Below are 26,616 nucleotides of genomic sequence, written 5' to 3' on the forward strand. Positions count from 1 at the left end.
ATCTCGCTCAAATCACTTATCAATTCTATGATCTGGTTCTGTATTATTTCTCATTGTAAAAGAGTGGCCTATGATGTTACCAACATTATCAAAATCAATATTTGCTATATTGGCGGCAGGCTCAAATCCACATGTAGCACTGCCCCTGTTAACCCTTGCATATGTTTGGCTTAATTAGAAAAGTAGAATCTGCTTAGGTGCCCTATCCTACAGCATTGAAAACATTGCATAGATCTCACAAGACTCTCAGACATACTAAAATGTGTCCTACCTCATTGTCCATAAATGTTCCATAATTGTGGTTGTGACACCCTATGCTCCTCCATGTTCATATTCCTTGGAGCAGGGCTCCAGTTTTGTCTGTAGGGAACATCATTGTCACTCATGTCCCTGATATCAACATGTGTTGATGCATTACCACTTCTGTGATGTTGATGGAATGTTTGTGTCCCGTTCTTCACTGTTTGTTGGTCATCAGTACACTCAGTCCGAGTTTTAATGTACTGTTTTCTGTACATAGAGTCATCCTGATGCTCATATGAAAAGTTCCCTCCTGTTCGAGTATTTTCTGCACTGGTCAGTAAGGATACTTGTCCAACGAGCTCCTCTATAACAGACACAAGTCTGTTATTCTCTGATGTGGCCAGTCCAAATGCAGCATCTGCTATTCTTGCACTTTCCAGGACTTGATCCTTGGTCTCATGCAATCTTGTCAAAATGAACTGTTTAATGTGAGGTTGAGAATTCCTAATGACGGCATCCATGAGAAAGTTGTCGTCTAGTCTTTCAAGACGTTTTGCTTCATATTGCAATTCTTGAAGAAAGTCCTCAAAATCCTCAGACTGTTTCTGTTTCCTATTATAAAGCTTGTCTAGTCTTTCATATCTTTTTGCTGAATTTAGTTTGTACCTTGCAAGGAAAGCTGTCTTCACCTCATTCCAGGACTTTTCACTGAAGTCTTGAGCTTTATGCCACTTCAAAGCATTTTTGTCTAACCATAAACTAAATGCTGTCTTTGTCCATTCTTCTGAATAATTATGTAAAGAATTAAATTTCTCATATCTGCTTAACCATGAACTTGCAATTTCTGGATCACTTCCATTGAATTTCTCAAGAGAAAACTGACTTAGGGAAAAAGCCCTTGCTAAAGCTGCAAAATTGTTCCCTAATTTGTCCTTATTCCCAAGTCCTCTTGAAAATAAACTGTCATTTGTCTCTGTAATATCAGAGGCAGAACAATTTTCATTGTCATGAAACATTTTGAGTCACTTTGGTTCTTCCCTGACAATATGTCCAAATTCAACATCATAATTTCAAGACGTCTCATGCTCATTGTTGGTGATGAGAGATAAAAACAGTCTTATAATACCGCAGAAAGTTCCTATGCACACCAGTGTGCAGCAAGGGTCCTCCATCAGTATGACTGTCCCACACTAGAAAATCAATATCACTGTTATGGTAGTAGCCGTACTACCAAAGAAATCAATAACACAGTCTCTTCATGGGAAACTGACCACCCCAAGGCTTTCAAACAGTGAACCATAGTCCCGCTGGTGAGCATAGTTCACCAATACAAGGGCAAAACACATCCCTCACAATCAATTCACGCTTTACAGGACATCACCTACCGTGAATGGCAAATAGCTTCGGCTCGTGTCAGGCAAACAACCATCAAGTGTCCAACTCCGCTGCAGATGCAAACCGTTCAAACTTGCGATGAGCATGGTACGGTGATCTTAGAGCATTTCCGCCATATGTAACCTTAGGTTCCGGGTACTTTACCCTTCTACCTATGGTCACTTGTCCTTATCAACTACTCCTTGGTTCTAGGGATGATGTAGCTCTCTTGAAAATCACAAGTCAGATGGTTTGCTCCAGCCTCTTTTTATTTATGATAGAATTAATCATAAATATGTACACATGGTCCTCAGATTAGTTCTTGTTGTTGCCTGATATAAATACAACACATACCTAGATGATGGTTGAAGAGCCTGATGGTTTTTCTGATGAACGTTAACTCTACTTCTTTTCTGACTCGGGATCCCAAAACCACAGTGAACCTTTCTGCTCAGCTGTATGCTCCCGACTCCCCGCACCAATCTCGGACAACTCACAAAATACTATCGATGATAATTTTAGCTCCTCCCTCCAAAATCACATTTGACATCATGAGAAATGAGTCATAATGGTCATTCCCCAATTTCAATAGTAATTAGTTTTATCATCAAGCCCTTTGGTCTAACCAATTTGATTACCTCTCTAGGGTCATTGGTCAACTCGGACATACTCATGTAATCAAATACCCTCAAGTACTCTGCCAGACTGGAAGGCACCGAAAAGATACTTAATCATGTTATTTTGACATTCTAATCAAGCAGTAATACTCATAAATATTTGATCACCACAAGACTAACAATTTTGTTCCATCTATCTATCTCCCTTCTGACATTTTTATTGCAAGACCAATTCTCCTAATTCATTGTACTAATGAAAAGTAAACTCTATCACTTAAGAGAAGCAAAACCAATAATCACTTGCCCCAGGAGTTGTTGCCCTGACCCTGTACGGTCACTTCTCTCATATGCATCCATATTTTACCCAAAAGCTTCATTTAGTAAACTACATTTTAAGTAAATATTAAAAACCCCTTTTTCCAAAATACCCTGGTTATAATACATCTATCATATCATTTGTCTAAATGCAAATCACATCTCCACTGGTGAATCATAGTTGTCAGCACTATTTATAGATTAGCTGTCAGGGTTATTATTAATGGTTCATACGCAATAGATCATGGATCGTGCGTAGTTATTGTGTAGCTAAAAATAGCAATGACTGATAGCCCAAACACTATATACGCTCTCTCGCCGTCTTTCTGAGCCTCTGACGGTGTATGAAACTGACTTATTGTTGGTCTCGGTATTGGATCAAGTTTCTTTCCATAAACAAGGAAGTATTCGTGCATGGCAGATTCAACATCCTTAAACGTTTGAATTGAATGCCCCTCTTTACGTATACGCAGTTCATCATTAATAAAATCTAATCTTAACATCCTATTTCGGACCCATTGTGACTGGGCTGTTTCGAGTTGGTTTAATGTTTTATTATGCCTTTTACGCTCCTCTCCTCTCATAGTAGAAAATAAAAAATTACTCCCCGAAAAAGCTAAAGCATTAATAATAGCTCCACCGACCATCATTGCAATTGTTGCCATATTCAAATGTTTTATATGAATATAAAATATTCAAATGTTCAATAATATAAAATATTCAAATGTTTAATTACTTCATTATGTCTTCTGGGATAAGCCCTTGTTTGATAAGCATATCTTTTGTAGCCATTGCCAATCCTATATGAAGAATGATCATACCGATATCATAACCATTAAAATCTAGCTTGGGTGGTGTGGCTTTAGTGATCATTTTAGCCATACGGGCATAGCCAATGGCCAAGCTGCTGACCACCGCTGAATGATACGTTGAGTTTACCAACATTTTACCGTCTGTAACTGGAGTAGTTATTGCTATTATAACATTATATGAGGGCTTAACTCTAATTGAACTTGTTGTTGTGATTGCACAATCGGGGGTGACGTTTTCTCTTCTCCGGTCTTATAAAACAACCATACCGCTGCTATAGCAACAACCCCTAGTGCATAGGGAGCCAAAGTTTTAATCGGACGACTATGTTCAATATTTGAATTGTGTATTAGTTTAGCGCACCCTTCCTACCAGCTGCAACTTTTCGAGGATTCTTAGTCACTCTAGCTTGTTTTTGTGCAATCGCTGGTATTTCCTCATTCACTTGTGGTGATTGTGTTTCCACAATCTGTTGTGCAATCAGGGTTATTTCCTCGTTCACTTGTTGTGATTGTGTTTCCACAATCTGTGGTGTCACTTGAGTCTCCATTATTAGTAAGTGGGCACTTATGTTTAAATTGACAATACCTAGCCGTTATTAAAGCGGTGGTCACCGGAGCTAAGAACATCCCGTATCTATGATAAAACTCACAGCTTACTGCGCTTATAGCGTGTTCGATGAACGGGTTTTTCTCGAGAGATTCGCATAAATTCGAGCGATGTTCTGTCTGGATAGGGAGAAACGTACTAGCTACGACTGTGTAAAGTTGTAACATAGCCGAACCTATTGTTTTAGTCATGGTAGCTCCCAGTCTAGACTCGTAACGCGCGTACAGTTTTTTAATTTCTTCGTCGGACATGTTATCAATTTTTTCAGTGGTATAATTTTCCCCCAAATATTGGGAACATTTTCCACCGGCTACCAAAGCCACGAGTCTTTCTCTATGTTTATCTGTATGTTGATCTACATGTTGATCAGGTTCTTTAAGCATTTATTCGATGAGTTCATCATGTTATACCTAAGGAGATATTTAATAGAGTTGTGACGATACACATTGAAACCGATACGATACGTATCGCGATATTTGCTTTACGATTCGATTCGATTCGATATGTATCACGATACACAATTTACTGCTGAACATGCCTGTTTTTAAGAAAATAAAATCTTTAAACTAAATTCTGCAGTTTTGTTTTGTGTAATCCATGTAATTTTGTTCTTAAATTCAAGAAGTTAGATGAAAGAAAGATCTCAAAAACTTTTTATTTGAAACTTTTAATTAGGAAAATACAAAATAAAAATCAATTTGGCACACAGTGTAATTTGGCACACATATGAAAATAAATATTTCTTGGCCATTAAACCATGATTGGCTAAAACACAAATAATTTTCATCACACTGAAATCAGCATATTTTCTATTTATACTGAAATTGCATGTCCCTGAGCAAGAAATATAATCAAGCTTATATTGAACAGTTTGGAATGGACTTGGAACTGAAACTCAATTTTCACTCTCAGTTTACACAACTTGAACTTTAGAACACTCAAAGTGTCACAACTGACAATACTGTTACTAGAAATATTTAGTAATGATTGCAAAAGTTCACTCAGTCAAAATGTTAACAAGAATAATATCAAATATCAATCTCAATTGGCACTTGGTACAGTCAGAAAGGTACAATAATAATTAGCACCATACCTGTTTATGAAGGAATTCTTGCAGAATAAAATACTTGCATGAGTTAAAATGACCAATCACTAATATTCAATTATTCATTCAGTCAAAAGTGTTAATACCATATAATATGATCTGTCAAAACATATATGACATTGCTAAGTGTTCTTAAAAGTCAGCAACAAAACTAACAAAACAGTACTTGCTTTACAAGTCAGTCTTGCACACAAAAATCTTAATCTCAATAATCTGTCAAATTCTTAACAATTAATAAAAGTCAATTATCATCATCTAACAAAGATTGCTGCAAATGACTATCTGAAAGTGTAGAGAAAACTCTCTCTGAGGGTACTGATGTGCCTGGAATACATAATACTGACTTTGCATAGTGTGCTATCATTGGATACAGATGATGATTCACTCTCCACCAATCAAGTGGATTGGAGTCCACAAGTAGAGATGGTACTTTACAGTAGCTTTCTATCTCATCTAGAGCTTGTGACAAGGATGACCTGGCTGGACGAGGGGGGGATGCAGACTCTACCTTGACCACATACACGTCTCCAAACAATCTGGACAGGCACCCTGATGACTCGGCACCACTGTCTGCAGTGTCTTTTTCTGTCTTGACAACAGCGACATCTTCGTCAACAGATGGGACTGGATTCAAATTGGGCAGGGGTGGGTCCATTGGTGCTGTGTTGGTTCAGGTTCCTGCTTCACCTTTGTCAGTGGCTGAAAAATGAAAATAGAGATTGCATTGTTTTCATAAATTCATGTACATGAAATATAAACTTCAGAAGAAAAATATACAAATTTCAAAATTGTCATTCATAACTGATAAATTTCATTCTAATTATCCCCCGCCGCGCGAAAGCGCGAAGCGGGGGATATAGTATTCACGACCGTCCGTACGTCCGTCCGTACGTCCCACCTGTTTGTTGCCGCGATATCTCAAGAACTAAACACTGGATTGTCTTCATATTTGGAACTATGGTGTATATACAGACACCGCAGGCACCAGTCGGTTTTGGTGACCTTGACCCCATTTTCAAGGTCACAGCAGGCAAATCTGCTTTTGGAGTTGGAAAACGGTGTTGCCGCGATATCTCAAGAACTAAACACTGGATTGTCTTCATATTTGGAACTATAGTGTATATACAGACTCCGCAGACACCAGTCGGTTTTGGTGACCTTGATCCCATTTTCAAGGTCACAGCAGGCAAATCTGCTTTTAGAGTTGGAAAACGGTGTTGCCGCGATATCTCAAGAACTAAACCTCTCGATTGTCTTCATATTTGGAACTATGGTGTATATACAGACACCGCAGACACCAGTCGGTTTTGGTGACCTTGACCCCATTTTCAAGGTCACAGCAGGCAAATCTGCTTTTGGAGTTAGAAAACGGTGTTGCCGCGATATCTCAAGAACTAATCGCTGGATTGTCTTCATATTTGGAACTATAGTGTATATACAGACACCCCATACACCTGTCAGATTTGGTGACCTTGACCCCATTTTCAAGGTCACAGCAGGCAAATCTGTTTTTGGAGTTGGAAAACGGTGTTGCCACAATATCTCAAGAACTAATCGCTGGATTGTCTTCATATTTGGTACTATGGTGTATATGGCGGGGGATATTTCGTCACTCTGTGACAAATACTTGTTATTTTTTACTTTCTTAATACAGTGAGTTAGTATATGGAATATGGCCTGTGATATTCAAGTTTAATGGGATAGAATAAACTAGATATACATACACAATTGCTATCCCAGTACTCAGCTACAGATGTTGATAGATCTGTTAAGACAGAAGCCTTTTCATCATCCTTCAAGAAGGGCAGGGACTTGAATCTTGGATCTACTGCTGATGCAGTATGTAGAATTTGCAACACTTCTGGTTTTGTATACCTCTTGTTGAGATCTGCAAAAAGGGCTGTCTTGACCTCTTTCACAAAAGGTGGATCTTCATCTTTGATGAACATCTGAGTCTTTATCAAATGGAGCATTGGGGCAACGATGGACAGTGTTGGAAACTTCTCCTCACAAAGGACTTCAGTTGCTCCTTCTAAGTTTTGGATGTCTGTCTCGCTGAGTGTATTGATATCTGTTTCCTTTCTCTTGATTTCCTTAGTTGCAATGAGAGTGGCATATATGGCAGGCTGAAGTTGGAGGTAACTTTGAATCATACTGTGCTCCTGTGAAAGAACGCCACTATTGTCCTGACCCTTCCCAAGAGTGGGGCTACTCTGGGTAACTTGAGTCCTTTTTGGGTGGCCAAATTCAAAGTATGAGCAAAGCAGGATATGTGTTTCATGTCTGCCACCTCCGCCGCTATCCCTGTATTGGCAGCATTATCTGTGACAAGGTCAGTCTGTTTATGCTGTAGACCCCACTCTTCCAATGCATCTTTCAGCACTTTACCAATGTTTACCCCTGTGTGTGACTCCTCGATTATTCTTGTCCAACCATCAGTGGTCAACGAAACTGCTTCTGCCTGACTGAGTTTATCTATGACTTCTTGCTTTGTCTCCTCATACATTTCTGGAATTATTTTCTTTGATAAAGTTTTTCTGTTTGGAAGTTTGTACCTCGGCTCCAGAGTTTTAACTAAATTCACAAACCCTTCACTCTCAACGATTGAAAATGGCTGGAGATCTTTGACAATAAACTGAGCAAGAGCCTTAGTGATAGCCTTAGATCGTTCACTATTAGGAGGCAGTTTCTCTTTACGACGAAACATGTTCATGATATTCTCACCAGCAGAATTCTTCAACGACGATTTGGAAGTTTGAGGATCCAGTTTTGCCCTCTTGTGAATTTGAACATCTTCACTCGCGTGGCGTCTCTTCAAATGTGCTGCCTTTGTTTTGTCTCTCGACAGAAGGAAATGCTTCCACACAGCACTTTTAAATGATGCCAGAGGCTTTATAAACTCTGACACATCGCTTGCCTCACAAAGAGCCGCCATTTTAACTAGAGAGGCTAGACGAGATTAAACGTTGCATAGCAACCTCAAACATAGCGGTGTCCACGAGACAGCGTTTCTGGTTGTATTACGAGTAAATCTTTTGTTTCAGAACAGATTAATTTATTCAATGAAATGTATCGTTATTGTATCGATACAAAGAAACCATATCGATATATCGTATCCGATACCTAGAGATCGTGATTCGAATACATATCGATTAATCGTCACAACTCTAATATTTAAGTCTAACATAATAAGATATGGCATATCCAATACAGCCCGAAATAATAAACTTGTAAAAGAACCACATTATTACATAATAACCGCTAATGTTCAATTTATCGTATTTTTGCTATATTTTTGCTTAGCGGTTGCTATAATTTTGCTTAGCAGTTGCTATATTTTTGCTTAGCAGTTGCCCAAACGCTATACAGAGTATGCCGACCGGAGAATGCTAAATATGAAAGCATATTTTTATTTTTGGTAAGTTCTTTACTTGCACTGCAGTTGTCTATTATGAAAAGGGTTGATTCTCCTTTGTATTTTTCGTGACATACTCGTAAACAGTCTTGTTAACGATCGCCCGGATCAACTTTGTACACCCCGGGATCATTCATTACCCAACCTCTCGATAGGTATACTGACTAGTGAGGCTTCACCAGTAGATAAATAGCTTATTGAAAGCAATAGTAATCGTTACTAGTTTCGCACGAGTTGTGCTCATCAGACTGATTGCTTTGGGGCGTGTGCGTCCTTAGATACCTAATTAAACCGGTGAGGTCGTTAATTCCATAATTTGTAATCCTGTCAATGCTTATTTGATGGGTCACCGGTGTGTTGTTATGGTAACACGCTGGTGGTGGGTCGCCGGTGGTGTGACGTTATGTATGGTCGGCGGTTTTGGCAACTAACTGGTGCCGCCGGGGAGGGGTGGTCGCCGGTGGTTGTATTTAGCTTTGTAACTGTTTGATGCATTTGTGAAATGGTGGGTCGCCGGTTTGGATATACTTGCCTTCCCAAATTGTTGTTTTGGTCGCCGGTGTTATTTTCGGAATCTATGTTAACGGTGGCCTGGGTGGGTCGCCGGTGGCGGTTGTGAATGGTCGCCGGTTTATCAAAATTGGCCGGCGACTCACCGGTTTTAACAGACACCTATTTGGTTTTGGGATTGTTTTTAGAACACTGATTTGTTCTAATTAAAACAGTTATTTTGCAAAGATATTTTTAGGCAAGGATGCGAATTATATCCTATAATGAACATTAGTGTTTATAGTGGTATAACATTGTATGTTCTGTATGTGTCATATTGAACATAAGGAAAACGTAAGAGTGGAATAAAAGGTGATATTGACACGTGTTGTGTTTTTATTATGTAACAATGTTTAATTAAAATTGTACACTTATTCTGTACAATGTTTGGTCAATTGATGGCTTGTAGGGCACACTGGGCTTAATACAGGCGGGCTGCTGAGTATGCTGGTCACTTGATACTGGTACTGACAAGGTCAGTAACATACTGGTCTGTAAGATGTGGGTTGCTCCCGGTCGAAGTTCCCTATATTCTTCTAAAATTTTATCAAGTTCTGCGGTGATATTACCGGGTCGGCTTCTTGAGATGTTCCCTGTTTTGTTGGGGAAACACTGTCCATGGTTCAGTGTCCAGTTTGCCTCCTGCAATGAGGTAATTTTCCCATATAGTAAAAGGCAGCACCGGGATCCAAGGAAATGGAAAACGAGGATGATTGTTAATTGTGGTGTGGGATTTTTCACTCACTTTGTTGTCGCAGGACTTCCCTCCAGACTTCTTGATCAGATAGTCGCCGGGTTTATCGTTAGCTTCCAGGTAAGACCCATGGTTTCGCTTCATGTGTGCCCGTGCGTCATCAGGCCTCTTAAAGGATTTTGTGCAGATTGCACATTCAATCCTGTTTGAAGAATGGGTGGCGCTAAAATGGTGGCGCAAATTATCCCTATGGGTATTGTTCTTTCCACAGACTGCACAAGTGTGTAATTCCAACATCTTTTTTGGCTGTTGGTTTACAGACTAATAGACTGTTGTCATCATGACGTCACGCAACTTGGTTGTGTTGGAGTGTTTGTGACGTCACAATGCAGTATTGGCATTGTTGTGTGACCGGCGTATGCTAGTATTGTCGACTTAGAATGGGGCTGATTTATCAGAAAATAAAACAGCAAGTTGACCAAAAGAGGGGATAATCAGCCAACCATTCTGTCATCGAGACTGTGAGGGTGGAACGTTTTTAGCTCAAAGATCCACCTCAGTTCGAGTGATCTCCTCTTAACTGTGGTGTCAGTGGACTCAGGGTTTTCCTTGAGTTGTGCTATGATGTTATATCTAACATCTTTGACGCTGTGATCATCACTGTTAAAGTGATTGGCTACAAGTTTGTCTCTCTTGTAGCTGATGTCTGCAAAGTGTTCTTTCAGTCTGGTCTGAAATTCTCTTTTGGATTCCCCGACATATTGTTTCTTGCATTTATTGCAAGTAAGCAAGTAAACTATGTTTTTACTTGTACATTCAAACTTGTGGGTTTTGAATGTTTTGCCTAATGTTGAGCTGCAGAACGTATGTGTTTTGCTTAAGGAATTGCAAATTTTGCATCCTACTCTCTTGCAATTCTCATCTATGAAGTTGACTACCTTGCCACTTATTTGTGGTTTAGTGGGTGGGTAGGTTAATACTGTCCTGACTAGGAGATCCTTGATTGTAGGATTCCTTCTGTAGGCCGATACATGGGGAATTGAGAAACAACTTTTGCAAGTGTCAGATCGGGTGAGTAGATGCCACTGGTTTCTGATGATCCTGTTGAGCTCCATGTTCAGTGGATTGTAGTGACTAATGAGCACCTGTTTCCTGATTGGAGCAGGCTTGGGTTTGGTTGCTAAGAGTGATTCTCTTTTGCACGCATCTGCCCGGGATTTGTTTTGTTGTAGTGTCTTTTTTGGGTAGCCCCTTTTGAGGTAGTAGTTAATGAGATTTCTACTGTGTGTGTCATAATCTGATTCAGAACAGCAGATTCTCCTGAGTCTCAGGAATTGGCTGAATGGCCCTTTCGTTTTAATGTGACTGGGGTGACAAGACATGTACAGCAGATAGGAGTGTGTGTCCGTGGGTTTGTTGTATAAATTGAACTGCAGTTTGCATTCCTTTTGGTTGAAAGAGACCCACGTGTCCAAGAAGGCCACTATATTCCTGGAAAATTCTGCGGTGAATATAATGGAATGGTGTGCATTATTAAGATAGTTAATAAATGCTGCTAGGCGGGTTTCTCCTAGTGTCCAAATCATGAAAATATCGGCAATAAATCGGGTGTAAAAGTCCGGCTTATCAAGGTGCCCAGATAGGAGTTTAGTCTCTAATTCTCCCATAAAAATGATGGGGCGACTTTGGTCCCCATAGCTGTGCCTCCAACTTGTAGATAATGTTGGTTATTAAACACAAAATTGTTATTGTGTAAGACAATTTTTAAGAGAGAAAGTAAACCGGTGGGCGAAAGTTGCCAGTCTGGTTTAAATTTCTGAATGGCTTGTGAAACTGCTCTTAGACCTTCACCGTTTGGTATATTTGTGTACAGCGAGGTAACATCCATAGTAACCAACATGATATCTGGTTGTCTGGGAGATTAAGTGATTCTAAACTCTGTATGAAGTGTGTTGTATCCCTGAGGTAACTGGGATATTTGCTGACAAATGCTTTGATGTGTTCGTCTACAAAGCTACTAATGTTTTCAGTAGGTGTGCCATTCCCACTAATGATGGGGCGGCCCGGTATTTTTCCTGGTAATAAACATTTGTGTATTTTCGGCAGCAGGTAAAATCTGCCTGCTTCTGTGTTTTGTGGTAAGAGTCCCATAAAACATTTGTGTGATAGTTCTTCTTTATGGAACAGATTGGTTAGTTCCTTAGCAAGGATTTCAGAAAATCTTTCTGTGAGGTCATTGTCTAATTTGACATAGAACTTAGTGTCAGAGAGCTGTCTTTCGGCCTCTTTAATGTAATCAGTAGTGTTCTGTATTACTACTGCCGAACCCTTATCAGCTTTTATTAATGATGATTTCACGTTTTTGAGCTGTTGTTGTGCAGTACTTTGAGCGCCGGTGATGTTCTGGCGTCTGAATTTTATATTACCAAGTTTGTAAAAGTCATTGGAGACTGCTTTGATAAAAGACTCAAGTGTTGGGTCAGTATAGGGTCTGGGGGTCCAAGTGCTTTTGGGACCGAATTTGCGATCCACTTGGTTTTGGAATGGGTCTAAAGTACTATCATTCGGAGAGTCATGGAAAAAGTGTGTAAGACGTAATTTCCTGAAAAATTGTTTCAGGTCAGAGAAAGTTTTACTTTTGTCAGTAAACCTGGGGGTGGGGCTTAATGTGAGTCTCTTGTTTAGAACCTCTAATTCGGATTGATTAAGGTCATAATTGGAAAGATTGATAACAAAGTTGTCCTGATAAGATTCACCAGTTTTATTATCTGAATTATTGTTTAGATTCAGGTTGGAAAGTTAATTGCACAAGCTGTTGTTGTTAAAGTTAAGGTGTTTAGACAACAAGTCCAAGCCCCGTTTCAAGTCACGAGAAGTGTTGCCTTGGTTACCCCTGTTGGGGCGGAAGTTCTGTTGTGGTCTTCATGGTCCACGTGCTCGATCACGTGATGGTTGTCTCAAGCGGTGATACTTGGGAGATTTTGCCCAGACTTTTACGCCCGATTTATTGACGATATTTTCATGATTTGGACACTAGGAGAAACCCGCCTAGCAGTATTTATTAACTATCTTAATAATGCACACCATTCCATTAAATTCACCGCAGAATTTTCCAGGAATATAGTGGCCTTCTTGGACATTTGGGTTTCTTTCAACCAAAGTGAATGCAAGCTGCAGTTCAATTTATATAACAAACCCACTGACACACACACCTATCTGTTGTACACGTCTTGTCACCCGTGTCACATTAAAACGAAAGGGCCATTTAAGCCAATTCCTGAGACTGAAGAGAATCTGCTCTTCTGAATCTGATTATGACACACACAGTAGAAATCTCATTTTGTGCAGCAAACAACAACCAACAATGGAATATAATATCATAATTTATTTACACTGGCGACAAAGGGGGGCTACCTCGGTTGCTGGTGCTAGTGGGTCGTAAACCCGAGTGATAGGAATAGAGAAAGAGTACCCCGATGATCGTGGATCCTGGTTTGATAGCTCGTTAGTGGGTCGTCAACCCGAGTATTGTTGTGGATTAATCTGGGATCCAGGATCCCAGTATTAGTAGTGATGTACCCTTGGAGGTCGTGAAGCCCCAGGTGTTAGGTTAGGGAGAGATATATGGTAAATTTGACATTAACTACTACCTCAAAAGGGGCTACCCAAAAAAGACACTACAACAAAACCAATCCCGTGCAGACGCGTGCAAAAGAGAATCACTCTTAGCAACCAAACCCAAGCCTGCTCCAATCAGGAAACAGGTGCTCATTAGTCACTACAATCCACTGAACATGGAGCTCAACAGGATCATCAGAAACCAGTGGCATCTACTCACCGGATCTGACACTTGCAAAAGTTGTTTCTCAACTCCCCATGTATCGGCCTACAGAAGGAACCCTACAATCAAGGATCACCTAGTCAGGACAGTATTAACCTTCCCACCCACTAAACCACAAATAAGTGGCAAGGTAGTCAATGAGAGTTGCAAGAGAGTAGGATGCAAAATTTGCAATTCCTTAAGCAAAACACATACGTTCTGCAGCTCAACATTAGACAAAACATTCAAAACCCACAAGTTTGAATGTACAAGTAAAAACATAGTTTACTTGCTTACTTGCAATAAATGCAAGAAACAATATGTTGTGGAATCCAAAAGAGAATTTCAGACCAGACTGAAAGAACACTTTGCAGACATCAGCTACAAGAGAGACAAACTTGTCCACTGACACCACAGTTAAGAGGAGATCACTCGAACTGAGGTCGATCTTTGAGCTAAAAACATTCCACCCGCAAGGTCTCAATGACAGAATGGTTGGCTGATTATCCCCTCTTTTGGTCAACTCTCGATAGGTATGTTTTATTAACGTTTATAGTCGGGCACAGAATAATAATATGATCGAAAAAATCCTGATAATGACTTTGTAAAATATCTAGAATAAAAGCTGTTTTTTCCACAACCCGTTTGCCCGCAGATGATAGTGCAGTGCGGTTCTTTAGGTAAAAGATTATTAATAGATCGCTTGCACAAATCGTCCATTCTGTATATTAAGTTGCGCGTCCATAATCACGTGCAAATATAAGTTTAATTTACCAGCCGCTTCCTGGAGCTTCGTCATCTGCATAGTAACACCCTCGCTAGCATTTTCTATTCTCCCCCCACTGCCGTGTAGTTGGTCATTGTCCCCGGGCTTGCATGTCGAGCCATAGTGCATACTTCATGGCTAGGAATTCAGCCATCGATACATCCCCGAGAGACATCCGGGCTTCGTTTTATAGAAGGGAGTTTTTTAATCTCATCCCACTGTTGATATGCTCGCATGCCTTGACTATATAGTTAATTAGGCACGCCCTCGATAGTCAATTCTACTTTTGTAATCTTGAGGTTGTAGAACTTCTCGGTATCTCTTGCAAATGTATCAGAGGGGTCCTCGAACAACATTAAAATACCCTTCAACGATCTAGCGGGGAAGTTTAGATTGATATTCCACGTTGTATCTCTTTTGTTCCTGGTGATCTTTCGATGTCGAAGCACGCGATCGTACAAAATGGCTAAACTTCCGGTATACTGGTTACGAATTTGTCTGGCTAATTCAGGATCTGTTATCATATCATACTCCAGTGAGATATTGTCAATAGAATAGCTAGTACCATCTTCAGCAGCTTTGATTACTCTGCCGAAGTCATTAAAAGTGAGTTCGTATTCTAACCTATTGCCTAGGGATGCTTGATAAAAGGGCATGTGACTATCTAGTAATTCAAAGTCTAGCGGAATATAGAATCTAAACTAATGCATCGGCAACAGCCTTATCTCCTACGACGGGCTTATCGCCACTATCAGCACCTACGCTCAGTCTCAGTGTGTTCTGATTACAAATATCTTGGTATTGTAAGTTTTCCTGTTTTTTAGCCGTTCTCCAGAGATCCATGTAACAGAAATATACATTGTTGTCGACAATACTCAAAACTTCATTGCCGCTAATTTTAATCGCGATTTTCTTAACAGTCCCACGACCTATGTTCTAAACGAGCTCTATTCTAGCGTCAGTAGAATTTAAACCAATTGTAAATGATAGTCATGCAGTTCCTGGAACTAACACATCGTGTGCGCCGAGATTAGGAAAGCGAACCAGAAGTGGTTGACACTGATCAATGGTACTCGGGTTATTAGTTAAAGTTACAGACTGACGAATTGCTTTGACCCCAAATGGATCCCGAAGTCTACGTTGTGGGTTTAACTTGCGTCCGTATTGAGAAGACATTATTATATTGAAATTATGTTTACTTATGTTTAATATAAAAATGGATGATTTTAATCTAGATAACTTTGATAATCCAAGAACAATCAAAGAGATGACTGATGAAACCAGCTTTATGAATCTTAACGATGAACTTTTGCAATCAACCGTTAATGATTATTACAATGCCTTAAAAGAAAGTCCTATTGGTCGTGACTATTCAAAGTTTACGATAGATAGTAAAGGAATATTGCGACTGCGTGGCTCTCCAGATATTGATCTTATGAATTCTCGTACTCGTAAGCCCCTAGCCTTGTCTATGATAGCCGCTAAACATGGCATCAACACTGTTCGTGATGAATTAGGTTTTGTAGACTACTCACGAGAAAAACTTTCTGCGAAGAATACTAAGGTTCTTCAGTCTGTGCGTACTAAACTCGGTAACATAGATAAAGATAATTTGGAAGAAAGTTCGAAGCTGGCCTCGGACGGACTCGGAGAAATCTTGGATACCTACTACAATAATTCCATGTTACAGGTATCACCATACTCGGAGTACAGTTAGGGAATTACGAAGCCTTGACAAGGCAATGCAAACAATGCGTGGAGAACTCATCAATAATATAACCAAGCTATCCGAACTCGACAAGCACATAGCTTATGAGAAAACAAAACTTGAACAGGCGGGTGATGAATTCAGTAGACACCGCATTGCAGAAAGATTACGTAACTTAGAAGACGAAAGATCAGCCCGCCTTGAAGCAGCGTCGAGTAATAGAAAGGCACTTCATTCACAAATCAGTCGAATTCGTGAAACTATCAATCAAGTCCTCAACGATGATACCACACTGGCCGATAAAATTAAAATATGGTTCAGAGAACAGGGGATAACCATTGCCAGTATTTTAACCGCATTGGGATTTATTATATCAACTTTGACTCTCGCCTTAACCGGTGGTACAGGCGGTACAGGAGGTGGCACACCACCTAGTGATAAAAATGGTTTGAAAGAGTGGATAAAAAGCATTTAAAAGCATTAGGAGAAGCACTGGGAAAGCCGCGTCTGCACTTCCCGGTATAATAGGTAGTATTATTTCCTGGCTCTTGAATTTATTAGCTAAGACCACCACTTGGCTTAGTCAAAACTTGTGGGCACTGATCGTAGCAATTGCTGGGCTGTTGTACGTATCCGCTAAAGACTATTAAGAACTATTTATCCAAATCATGAGTAAACCAGCCGCGACTCCACCTACTATAAGCGCTGTTTTTTCATCGATATGTTGTTGATTTTTAGCGGCAATATGTGGTGGCACTTATGGTTGTGCGTCAGCAGATGCGTCAGTAGATGTTTGTGAAACGTGGTCTCTGTGGCTTGACTATTCCTGTTTTGCCTGTGTTTGTTTGCGTTATTAATTCAGTGTTGATATCTGAATTTATACCTGGTATTGTTGTCCGGAAGCAATAACAATTTTATTATTAAATCTGATCACTTGACTGATCTTAAGTTCCATATTACTCGGAGACATGTATAGTCCCGGCGCATAAACGTAGTCTACTTTGGATTGAGCGTACTGTAATACATCTTGATAACGCTTTATAGAAGATGGAATATCAACGGATGAATTAATAGCATCCTCTACGTTTGCGACAAACTGTTTTTGCACATCGAGCGCCGTCCCAGAACCAATTATTTCTGTTCGTGTTTGCGATTGTGAACCAAGAATTGCCCATACATAAGTTCTTATTGATTCATAAACTCTTACAACTCCTGGGTTAGTTAAATTATTTTCTGTTTTATCATTAAGAAATTCATTCCAAGCGTTCAGTTGCACAAATTTTGTAACAATATAAATTAAACCACTCTTAAAACTCATAAGATCTCCTCTCCAACCGTTACTAGAAAGTTCCTAGCCATGATAAAGATTATGCATTCTTACAAAAAGATTGTTTTTCTGTAACAACTTAAATGGATTGAATGGTTGATGATTTTTTTTAACCAAATCATCGCTTTCTTCTTTAACACCTAGACCATGGTTAAGTCCTTTAATACGCCAATCTTTACTCGTAGAAATATTAAATTCCTGACAAATACGCTCATACACGAACCCATTATTTGTGGAATTCCATGCTCGATCCTGCGGTAATGGAGCAATAATTTCTTTAAGTATATGTCTAATCTGATAGTACACGTGAAATGATAAAACAGACTTATTTAGTTCAAATCCTGGGGCATAAAGAGATACACCACATCCTGTTGTGGCACACCATATGACAAAGTTTAACTGGTTCTGCCAAAATTGCATCGGATTGTGGAACCAATCGTGCACCATTTTATCGCTAGATGACATGACCCTGTATTTTTCAAAGATATCAAGGAATTTAACAAAAAAAATAGCACCAGAGGCACTTACTAAAATCAACTGATTAGTAATGTAAGTTGATTTCATATTTAAGTTATGATATAGTATCTTGGTATATTTAATATGTATGTTACACTCCCAGGAATAACAAATGGTCAGTCTATTCAACTGCTTCATACTATCGATAACTCGGATGGTCAACTTGAAGTCGCTCTCTGCGATGTAACGTATTACCCGCGGTGGACCAATATAAATGCTGCAAGAGATGATAATGAGTTAGTACTATTTGATGATAACACTCACATTATTATACCTGATGGGTATTAAAGCGTATGCTCACTCAATGATGAAAATTTTAAGCCTTTGGGAGCTAGTCTCACACAAAATGAGTCGAATGGGATACTGATTTTAATTGCTGGAGAAAGGGAAATATTTCTTGAAAAGAACATAGCCAATACACTTGGATTTTATTGGCTAAACCCAATAATACCACCCAACGCAACACGGCATGGAGTTAAATTACCCGATTTAGTTCCCTATAAAGAGTTGTGTATCCATCTTGATCAGATAAGTACGATGGATAATATTCAACTAGAAAGTCCTTCAACTATGCTTAGAGCTATTCCAGTCAAAGAAGAAAAATATAATAGTGGTAGAATAGAATCTTTCTCAACATTACAATATAAAAAATTAAAGCGGGGTATTATTTCAGACCTCTAAAGTTCTGTATTAGATGTAAAACACCAACCTGTACATATAGGATACTTGAGTGTAACACTCCATGTTATTAATAATTGTTGATTCCATATTTAAGTTATGATATAGAATATTTGTATATTTCATATGTATGTTACACTCCCAGGAATAACAAATGGCCAGTCTATTCAACTGCTACATACTATTGATAACTCAGAAGGACAACTTGAAGTCTCTCTATGCGATGTAACATATTACCCGCTTTGGACCAATATAAGTGCTGCAAGATATAATAATCAGATATTTATCAATAGAAAACGTCGCTTTATACCTGATGGGAATTACAGTGTATGCTCACTCAATGATGAATTCTTTAAGCCTTTTGGAGTTAGTCTCACACAAAATGAGTCGAATGGGATGCTGATTTTTAACGCTGGGGAAGATGAATTACCTATTGCCCCAAACATAGCAGAAACACTTGGACTTGTAAACAACTTAATACAACCCAACGAAACAGTGCATGGAATTAAATTGCCCGATTTAGTTCCCTATAAAGAGTTGTGCATCCATCTTGATCAGATCAGTATGACAGATAATATTCAACTCGAAAGTCCTTCTACTCAGCTGAGAGCTATTCCAGTCAAAGAAGAAAAATACAATAGCGGGAGAACGGAATCTTTCTCATCATTACAATGTAAAAAATTAAAGTGGGGTATTATTTCAGATCTCAAATTCTCTTTCAGATTAAATCCTCCTTGGGGCACTTATTGCATTTTCCTGGCTCAAGAAAATCTACATGACATAGTTGTAACCATTTTCCTTAATAAAAAATGTTACCACACAAAAAACTTCGTTTTTGTATGATATACGACCACCCTTACAGGGCCTCACCCTCCGTGGCGCATCACGCCAGGGGAAACAACTCTCACCCAAATTAATTTCCTTTATGTCATACGACTGACAGGACGTTTTTGATTATTCAAGAAAAAAGTTTCAACAACGAAATCGTTCACTGAGACACCATGACTGACCAAACTGTATGTATGGTACATTTATTTCCTTGCAAAGGCGTAATACCTCGCATTGTAAAGTTATAGTGTTGTTATTCTAATAGAAGAAACGCCACGTGTACGGTGCATTTGAATTCAAATGGCTGTAATGGCGTCCATTGTGTGGTTCCACTGTCTGACACATGTAACACCAAGGCCATCAAAACGGCTTGGGGTTTTGTTATATCATACAGAATTGAACTGCAGGCTTTCCTTTACATAAACCCAAGGTGGTGTGCTAGATTATAACTACACTTACCTTTTTTATGGGTTTTTTACACCTTAGCGCGTAACACACCCCTTTGGTGTTAAAATATACTACGGACATTGATTATTAGTATCGCGTTACAAATCGCATTCTACATTACGCCTTTGCTTCTGTTTTCACAATTTTGCATGTATCTTTCCGACCTTTAATATCTCACTGATACACTATTTCCCGCCCCAACCCAACTCAGAATTTACGGTCTTTTTAACAGACCTTCAAACTTTGTTCGGGATGTGGGTCAAACATCCCACCCCAGGACCAGCATGATAGCTGCCTGAAGTGTTTGGTTGAAAAGGGGCATGATGACCAGTCATGCCCCTGTGCCGGGCGTTTACGCTGAAAACTATGAAGCAGCGGCACGCCAACCACATACACTAGAAGAGTCAACTTGAGGCCGGGGTGGACATACATTCTAAAAAGGCCATTCCCCCCCCCCCCCCCCCCCCCCCACTCCAAAAAGGGTAAAAATAAGGCGAAGTATACGTCTTCTGCAACGGTCTCCTCCGCCCACTCTCCGAGGGCCGGGGGAGAAGGGCTCTAGGGTCCCCGAGGTTCCCACACCTGCACCCTCTCCTGCACCCTCTTTGGCAGACATCTCTGCTTTGTTTAAGTCGCAGATGGCGTCGATGATGGAGGAGGTCAAGTCCCAACTCCGAGAGGAGCTGCAGGCTGGGCCTTCCCCGTTGTCGGCCGAGGCAGGCCACTTGACCTCGGGGACGATCCAAGACCGGGCTGCGGCTCCGGCTCGAGGTAGCTCCCCAGCGGAGGGGTGGCTGGCGCTGGCCCGTTCACTTCCTCCACACCTTTTTCCCTAGCGAAGTCAGACGCCTTCTCTGAGGCCCAGGCTTCCGCTAGTGGATCTGTGGCCCAGAGCCAGGTGGGTTCCCTTGATGCCCGGGGATGTGAAGGCCCAGGCCTTCAGGCGTCCTATTCCTACCTCGTCCGCTTACTCTCTCAAAGACGAGTCGATTACGGTCGGCTTTGAATCGAGAGATTAGGAGTGGATGGAGGAGGGAGGGGATGACTCGCAGCTGCGGGAACATTTTCCCTCGCATCCTCGTTGAGGCACATACGGGACAAGATTGTCCAGGTACTGCCTCAGGTGGCTGTGCCCATGCCCGCGTCGGATCCGACTTAGTTCCGCCTTCCGGGGGACGCCTTTGCTCCTAGCAAGGTGCCCCAGGCGCGGCTCCGCATCTTGTCTTCCTTGGCACACGAGGTCATCGATCCTCTGCTGTCGGGTGCCCGCAGGAAGTTCGACCTGCCCGAACTCATAAAGCGGTACCCGTTAGCAGAGGACGGTGATTTTGAGGTGCCAGTGGTGGACTAGTGCGTCTGGACTTCTGTCACCCTGGCTCAGGCCAAGCAGGGCTGGCTGTTGCCCCCCTTTCCCATGTGCGGTGCGGAGCTGAAGGCTGCATACGTTTGCTTCGAGGAGCAATACTGTAATGCATGTCAGCAGCTTCGCATATCCGTACACTCCGCCTATCTGTCTGCAGTACAGAGGGAGCTAGTGGGAGAGGGGCCGGCTGACTCCTCGGAGTTGGCTCCGCAACTGACAGAGGTTCATAGTCATCTTGCGAGGGACGCTATCCGTAGCTGTGCCTCGCAGAAGATGTGCGCTGTTATGGGCATGCGCAGGCTGAGACCTCGCCAAGACCTCCTTGCTTTGCCATATAAGATGGGTGCTACCCTCTTCCCTGGGGCTCAGCAGGTGGTCCGAGAGGCCGCTCAATTGTATGCCTCCATCAAGGACTCTAAGGCCTTGTTGGAGGTACCAAGCGTTAAACCACATAAGCGGACCTCTCCGCTTGATTCCTCCTACGCTGACGCGCCGGGTCAGAAGTCCACGCCTACTTGGAAGCAGCCGCTTCCTTCAGGTAAGGGCGCCGGGAGGAGCAAGCGAGGCAGGGGCCGGGGCAAGGCAACTTGTCGAGGCCAGCAGCCTTTTTCGCGGGGCCAGGAACCCATCAGTTCCCCATTTGTGCCCGAAGAGCCCCGGGTGGACCCCCAGTTGCAAGTTATCGAACTGTCGACAGCCGGGGTCCACTGCCTCAAGCCGGATGTCCCCGTAGGCGGCCGACTGGCTCTATTCCTGAAGGAATGGGAGACAGTTACATCCAATCCCTGGACCCTGTCCACTCTAAGGGATGGCCATTTCCCTTGGAAATATCATCCGCCCCCCTTCTCCGGGATAAAGCACACTCTGGTGCCTGCTACCCGAGAGAAGGCGGAAATCCTCCATGCCGAAGTCGACGCACTTCTTATGAAAGCTGCGATCGAACCAGTTCCAGTGGGACAGGAAAGTAAGGGCTTCTACTCGACATATTTCCTTGTCACCAAAAAAGACGGAGGGTTCAGGCCTATTCTCAATCTGAGAAGGCTGAACAAGCTTATAGAGGTACCGTCCTTCAGGATGGAGACACTGCGCTCAGTGATCTCAGCTGTCGAGACAGGAGAATGGCTAACGTCAATAGACCTAAAAGACGCCTATCTCCACGTACCCATGCACCCCGAGTTCAAGAAATACCTGAGGTTTTCTTTTGATGGGAGGTGTTATCAGTTCAGGGTTCTACTATTCGGGATCTCCACGGCCCCGAGGGTGTTCACCAAGCTGATGTTGATTCCTGCCCAAGTGGCCAGGTCGAAAGGTCGGTTCTGCCATCTGTACCTCGACGACTGGTTACTAAGAGCTCTATCGCAATCCCTGAGTCAGATAGCTACACAGGAAGTGATAGACATTGTGATCACTCTAGGGTGGATAGTCAATCTCAAGAAGTCAGATCTGAGCCCTACTCAGAATCTTGTCTTCCTAGGGGCGAACTTCAACACAGTGAGCGGACTTGTATCTCTCTCACAAGATCGCATAGTCAAGGTCAGAAGTGTTACTTCCCAGTTCCTTCTGTCCACAAGACACACTGCTCGTACATGGCTCCAGTTACTGGGCAACATGGCGGCGACAGTGGATGTGGTTTGGCGGGCGCATTTGAGAATGAGACCCATTCAACAAGCGCTCTGTCGACTTTGGGTGAACTCGGAAGATCTCGAGACTGTTCTCGAGACTCCGCAGTGGCTCATTACACGCCTTCAGTGGTGGACCGATGTCGGGAATCTGTCCCGGGGGCTCCCCCTCGACACTCCCGTTCCGTCTCTCACAGTTCAAACGTTCTGAACAATCACACTGCCTCGGGACTATGGTCCAAGCAGGAGATCAATTCTGCATATCAATGTATCAATGTGCTAGAACTGACAGCGGTCAGGTTGGTGTTCCAACGCTTCCTGGATCTGCTTCGTGGCCAAGTGGTTCGTCTAGAGATGGTCAACCAAACAGCGATGACTTACATCCGGAAGCAGTAATATCCAGTAATACTCAGGTTTCTGGCTCAGCCTCCTGTTTTATTACCTTTATGACCGGACCTCCTATCCCAGAACGGCGCACTCCACCCGAATCCCAGGATTCAGTGGGTGGCTTGGCCACTGTCAGGAATGCCTCCAGAAGAGCGGTATTCCTGCACGAGTTGCAGACACAATACTGGCTTTTTAGACCGCCTTCCGGTTATACTGCTCAGTAATGGTCCGGATTGTATCTTCTGCGGTCAATAAATATCAGTCCTTACTACTCGATAATACTCGTATTTGCACACGCACTTCTTCGATCCTCGAGGACCCTCTGGCCTAGCTCAGCGCGGTTATAGTCTCTTGTGATCTACGCCCCTATATCACTTGTTCCAAAATGTGTGTGTGTGGGGGGTGTGTTTCGAGTTCTCGAATATGATCAGCCACAAATAATGGCTATTTCATAGTATATGGTCGTCCACGCCCTGTCTCTAGCCCCCGCCTCTCGACGGTGGTGCCTCACGATAAGGTTGGTTCCACACGATGTATTTATTTATGCTTGTTGCTGACGGATGCCACTTCCTAGATTCTTCTTTAGGAGTCTATCTTGATGCAATAAGTGCCCCACGGAGGATTTAATCTGAAAGAGAATTTTACAAACCTGTAGAGGTTATGAATTCTCTGATGAGATCCTCCTTGGGGCACGTCCAGCCACCTCCCCACATTCCGTCAGCATTAGACATAAGGAAAGTGATTTGGGTGAGAGTTGCTTCCCCTGGCGTGACATGCCGTGGAGGGTGAGGCCCTGTAAGGGTGGTTGTATATCATACAAAAACAAAGTTTTTTGTGTGGTAACATTTTTATCCCCCCGGCATATAATGCGGGGGGATAAAGCGATAAGCCAGTCAGTCCGTCCGTCTGTCCGTCCGTCCGTCTGTCTGTCCGTCTGTCCGTCTGTCCGTAATCATTTCCTTTTCCGGGGCAGAATTCGAAAACCATTCAAGTGTATTTGATGGAAACTTGGCAAATCTATCAGGCACATACTGAAGTGGTGCCATTTGATAATTTGGGATTTTTCTAATTTATATTTTTTTATTTTTTTATGGAATGAAGTTGGACATACACGCAATTGGGGATGGGGTTCGTTTCCGGGGCAGAATTCGAAAACCATTCAGTGTATTTGATGGAAACTTGGCAAATCTATCAGGCACATACTGAAGTGGTGCCTTTTGATATTTTGGGATTTTTCTAATTTATATTTTTTTAAATTTTTATGGAATGAAGTTGGACATACACTCAATTGGGGATGGGGTTCGTTTCCGGGGCAGAATTCGAAAACCATTCAAGTGTATTTAATGGAAACTTGGCAAATCTATCAGGCACATACTGAAGTGGTGCCTTTTGATAATTTGGGATTTTACTAATTTATATTTTTTTAAATTTTTATGGAATGAAGTTGGACATACACTCAATTGGGGATGGGGTTCGTTTCCCGGGCAGAATTCGAAAACCATTCAGTGTATTTGATGGAAACTTGGCAAATCTATCAGGCACATACTGAAGTGGTGCCTTTTGATATTTTGGGATTTTTCTAATTTTTATTTTGAACCAAGTCCTATTGGTGTTTCCAGACTGACCAGAGTAACTTGCAGGTATTTTCAAAGTTTGAAAAGAATTGTATCTCATTTAGTTATTGTTTCTTGTAATTTGTCATTTGTTTACATAAAAAAAAAACCCACAGAAACACACTTGTTTTACTTTCCATTTCATATGGATGCGACCATGTTGGATCTTTTGTGGTTAAACAATGTATACTTCTTAAAGAACATTCAAATGTTGACTCATTACATACAGAATTGCACATTTACTAGTGATTGTTTACAGACAGCTGCCGGGGGGATATGTCATCTTTCTGATGACTCTTGTTTATTAAGGAAAATGGTTACAACTATGTCATGTAGATTGCAATAAGTGCCCCAAGGAGGATTTCATCAGAGAATTCATAACCTCTACAGGTTTGTAAAAATTTCTGTATTAGATTTAAAACATCAACCTGTACATATAGGATACTTGAGTGTAACACTCCATATTATAAATAATGGTTGATTCATTAGTCCCTGGAACACATATCCTTAGACAATGTAATACAATTGCGCTTTCCGATCTTGGAGACACAGAAGGATTCGGTAAACCTGGTATCGATGGCAAGTTATACGCTTTACACTTACAAGATAATGTATACAAGCGGAAAGAAGTTGCATTCACAGGTAATCTAGGAGATTTAAGTGATGTCGACGTTAGTAGATTTAATAAAAACACTTCGTACAATCTTACTCGCAACGATGATAATAAATGGACTATGATCGAAGAAAAATCAAGTAGCTATTGAATATCGTCATTACCCCACCGTATGTGATGATGGGTAAGGGACATCAATTAACTAAGATAATAAATAGTGGGATCGTACTCGCGGCTTATATCTCCTCAAAACGAAAAAGTGTGTTAGTCTCTCCCCTGCCAGAAAACCCAGGTCATATGTTATTGAGTGGTCCGGCAGTAAAAAATGTTAGTTTAAATTTGGTAACTGAATTCAATGATATTAAAGATAACTTGAGTGCAATACCTAATCTTTCTACGCTTATTATTGAAGTCTTGTTTGGAGATGTACCGGAAGATGCCTTTGAAATATTACCAGGTCTATCAATTAAATGGCTCAATCAACACGAGTGTCGACGTTGTAGTATTATTTATATGGGAGCATCACCCGTTGCAATCCTCGAGGGGGTCCAAATTATTTAAGGTGATAGCATTTCTCTTACTAAGATATTTATGACGTATAATATAAGGTTGATGTATACTCTCAAAACATTGAAGCAAGACCAACTAAAGACTATTATATGATATAATAATATACACAATGAGTTTATATCCGGCGCTCGATGAAGCGTCTGAAAAGATGGATACTGTTGATGGATTTCGATTACATCAAATAAGCGACATAAAACATTGAATAGAGAAGGAGAGGGAGTTGAGACTTGGATTGTATAAAAAGTACCGCAGAGCTGTGAATGCTCTTGAGGGAGTTGACACTGCGCTTGTAACAGCTGGCATGGGTGTTGGTTTATTATCAACTATAATCGCCACACCTATCGTACTTGGCATGGAAATAGCCCCCGGAGTCTCTGGACTGGCAGGAATAGCGATAAAATATATTTCTTGTATGTTGCAAAAGAAAGCATTAAAACATGATACTATTTGGATACTCGCCGAAGCAAAGTTGAACAGCATTGAGGATCATATTTCAACAGCACTGGCTGATTGTAAGATATCCGAAGAGGAGTTTCGTTTAGTTTTGTCAGAACTCACCAAATACAACGCAATGAAGCAGGAGATTCGATCAAATTCTCGTAAGACCAGTGGTATTAGCGAAGATGAGAA

At 41.3% G+C, this 26,616-nt stretch overlaps 2 protein-coding genes across 2 annotated transcripts in view; one reads left to right on the forward strand and one right to left on the reverse strand.

Moving 5' to 3' along the window:
* The window catches only part of LOC124117943 (SH2 domain-containing protein 4A-like), a 273,682-nt gene that overhangs the window by 14,832 nt on the left and 232,234 nt on the right, over positions 1–26,616 (forward strand). The gene's annotated exons all lie outside the window — the stretch shown is intronic.
* Positions 5,704–8,008, reverse strand: LOC124117936 (E3 SUMO-protein ligase ZBED1-like). Its single transcript, XM_046479948.1, has 3 exons — positions 7,286–8,008; positions 6,798–7,199; positions 5,704–5,772 (listed from the first exon to the last, which is right to left on the reverse strand). The coding sequence occupies exons 1-3, from the start codon at positions 8,006–8,008 to the stop codon at positions 5,704–5,706; spliced, it is 1,194 nt and encodes a 397-aa protein (XP_046335904.1).

This window comes from Haliotis rufescens, unplaced genomic scaffold, assembly GCF_023055435.1.
Source record: "Haliotis rufescens isolate VD_foot unplaced genomic scaffold, xgHalRufe1.0.p SCAF_28, whole genome shotgun sequence".
Taxonomy (NCBI): domain Eukaryota; kingdom Metazoa; phylum Mollusca; class Gastropoda; order Lepetellida; family Haliotidae; genus Haliotis; species Haliotis rufescens.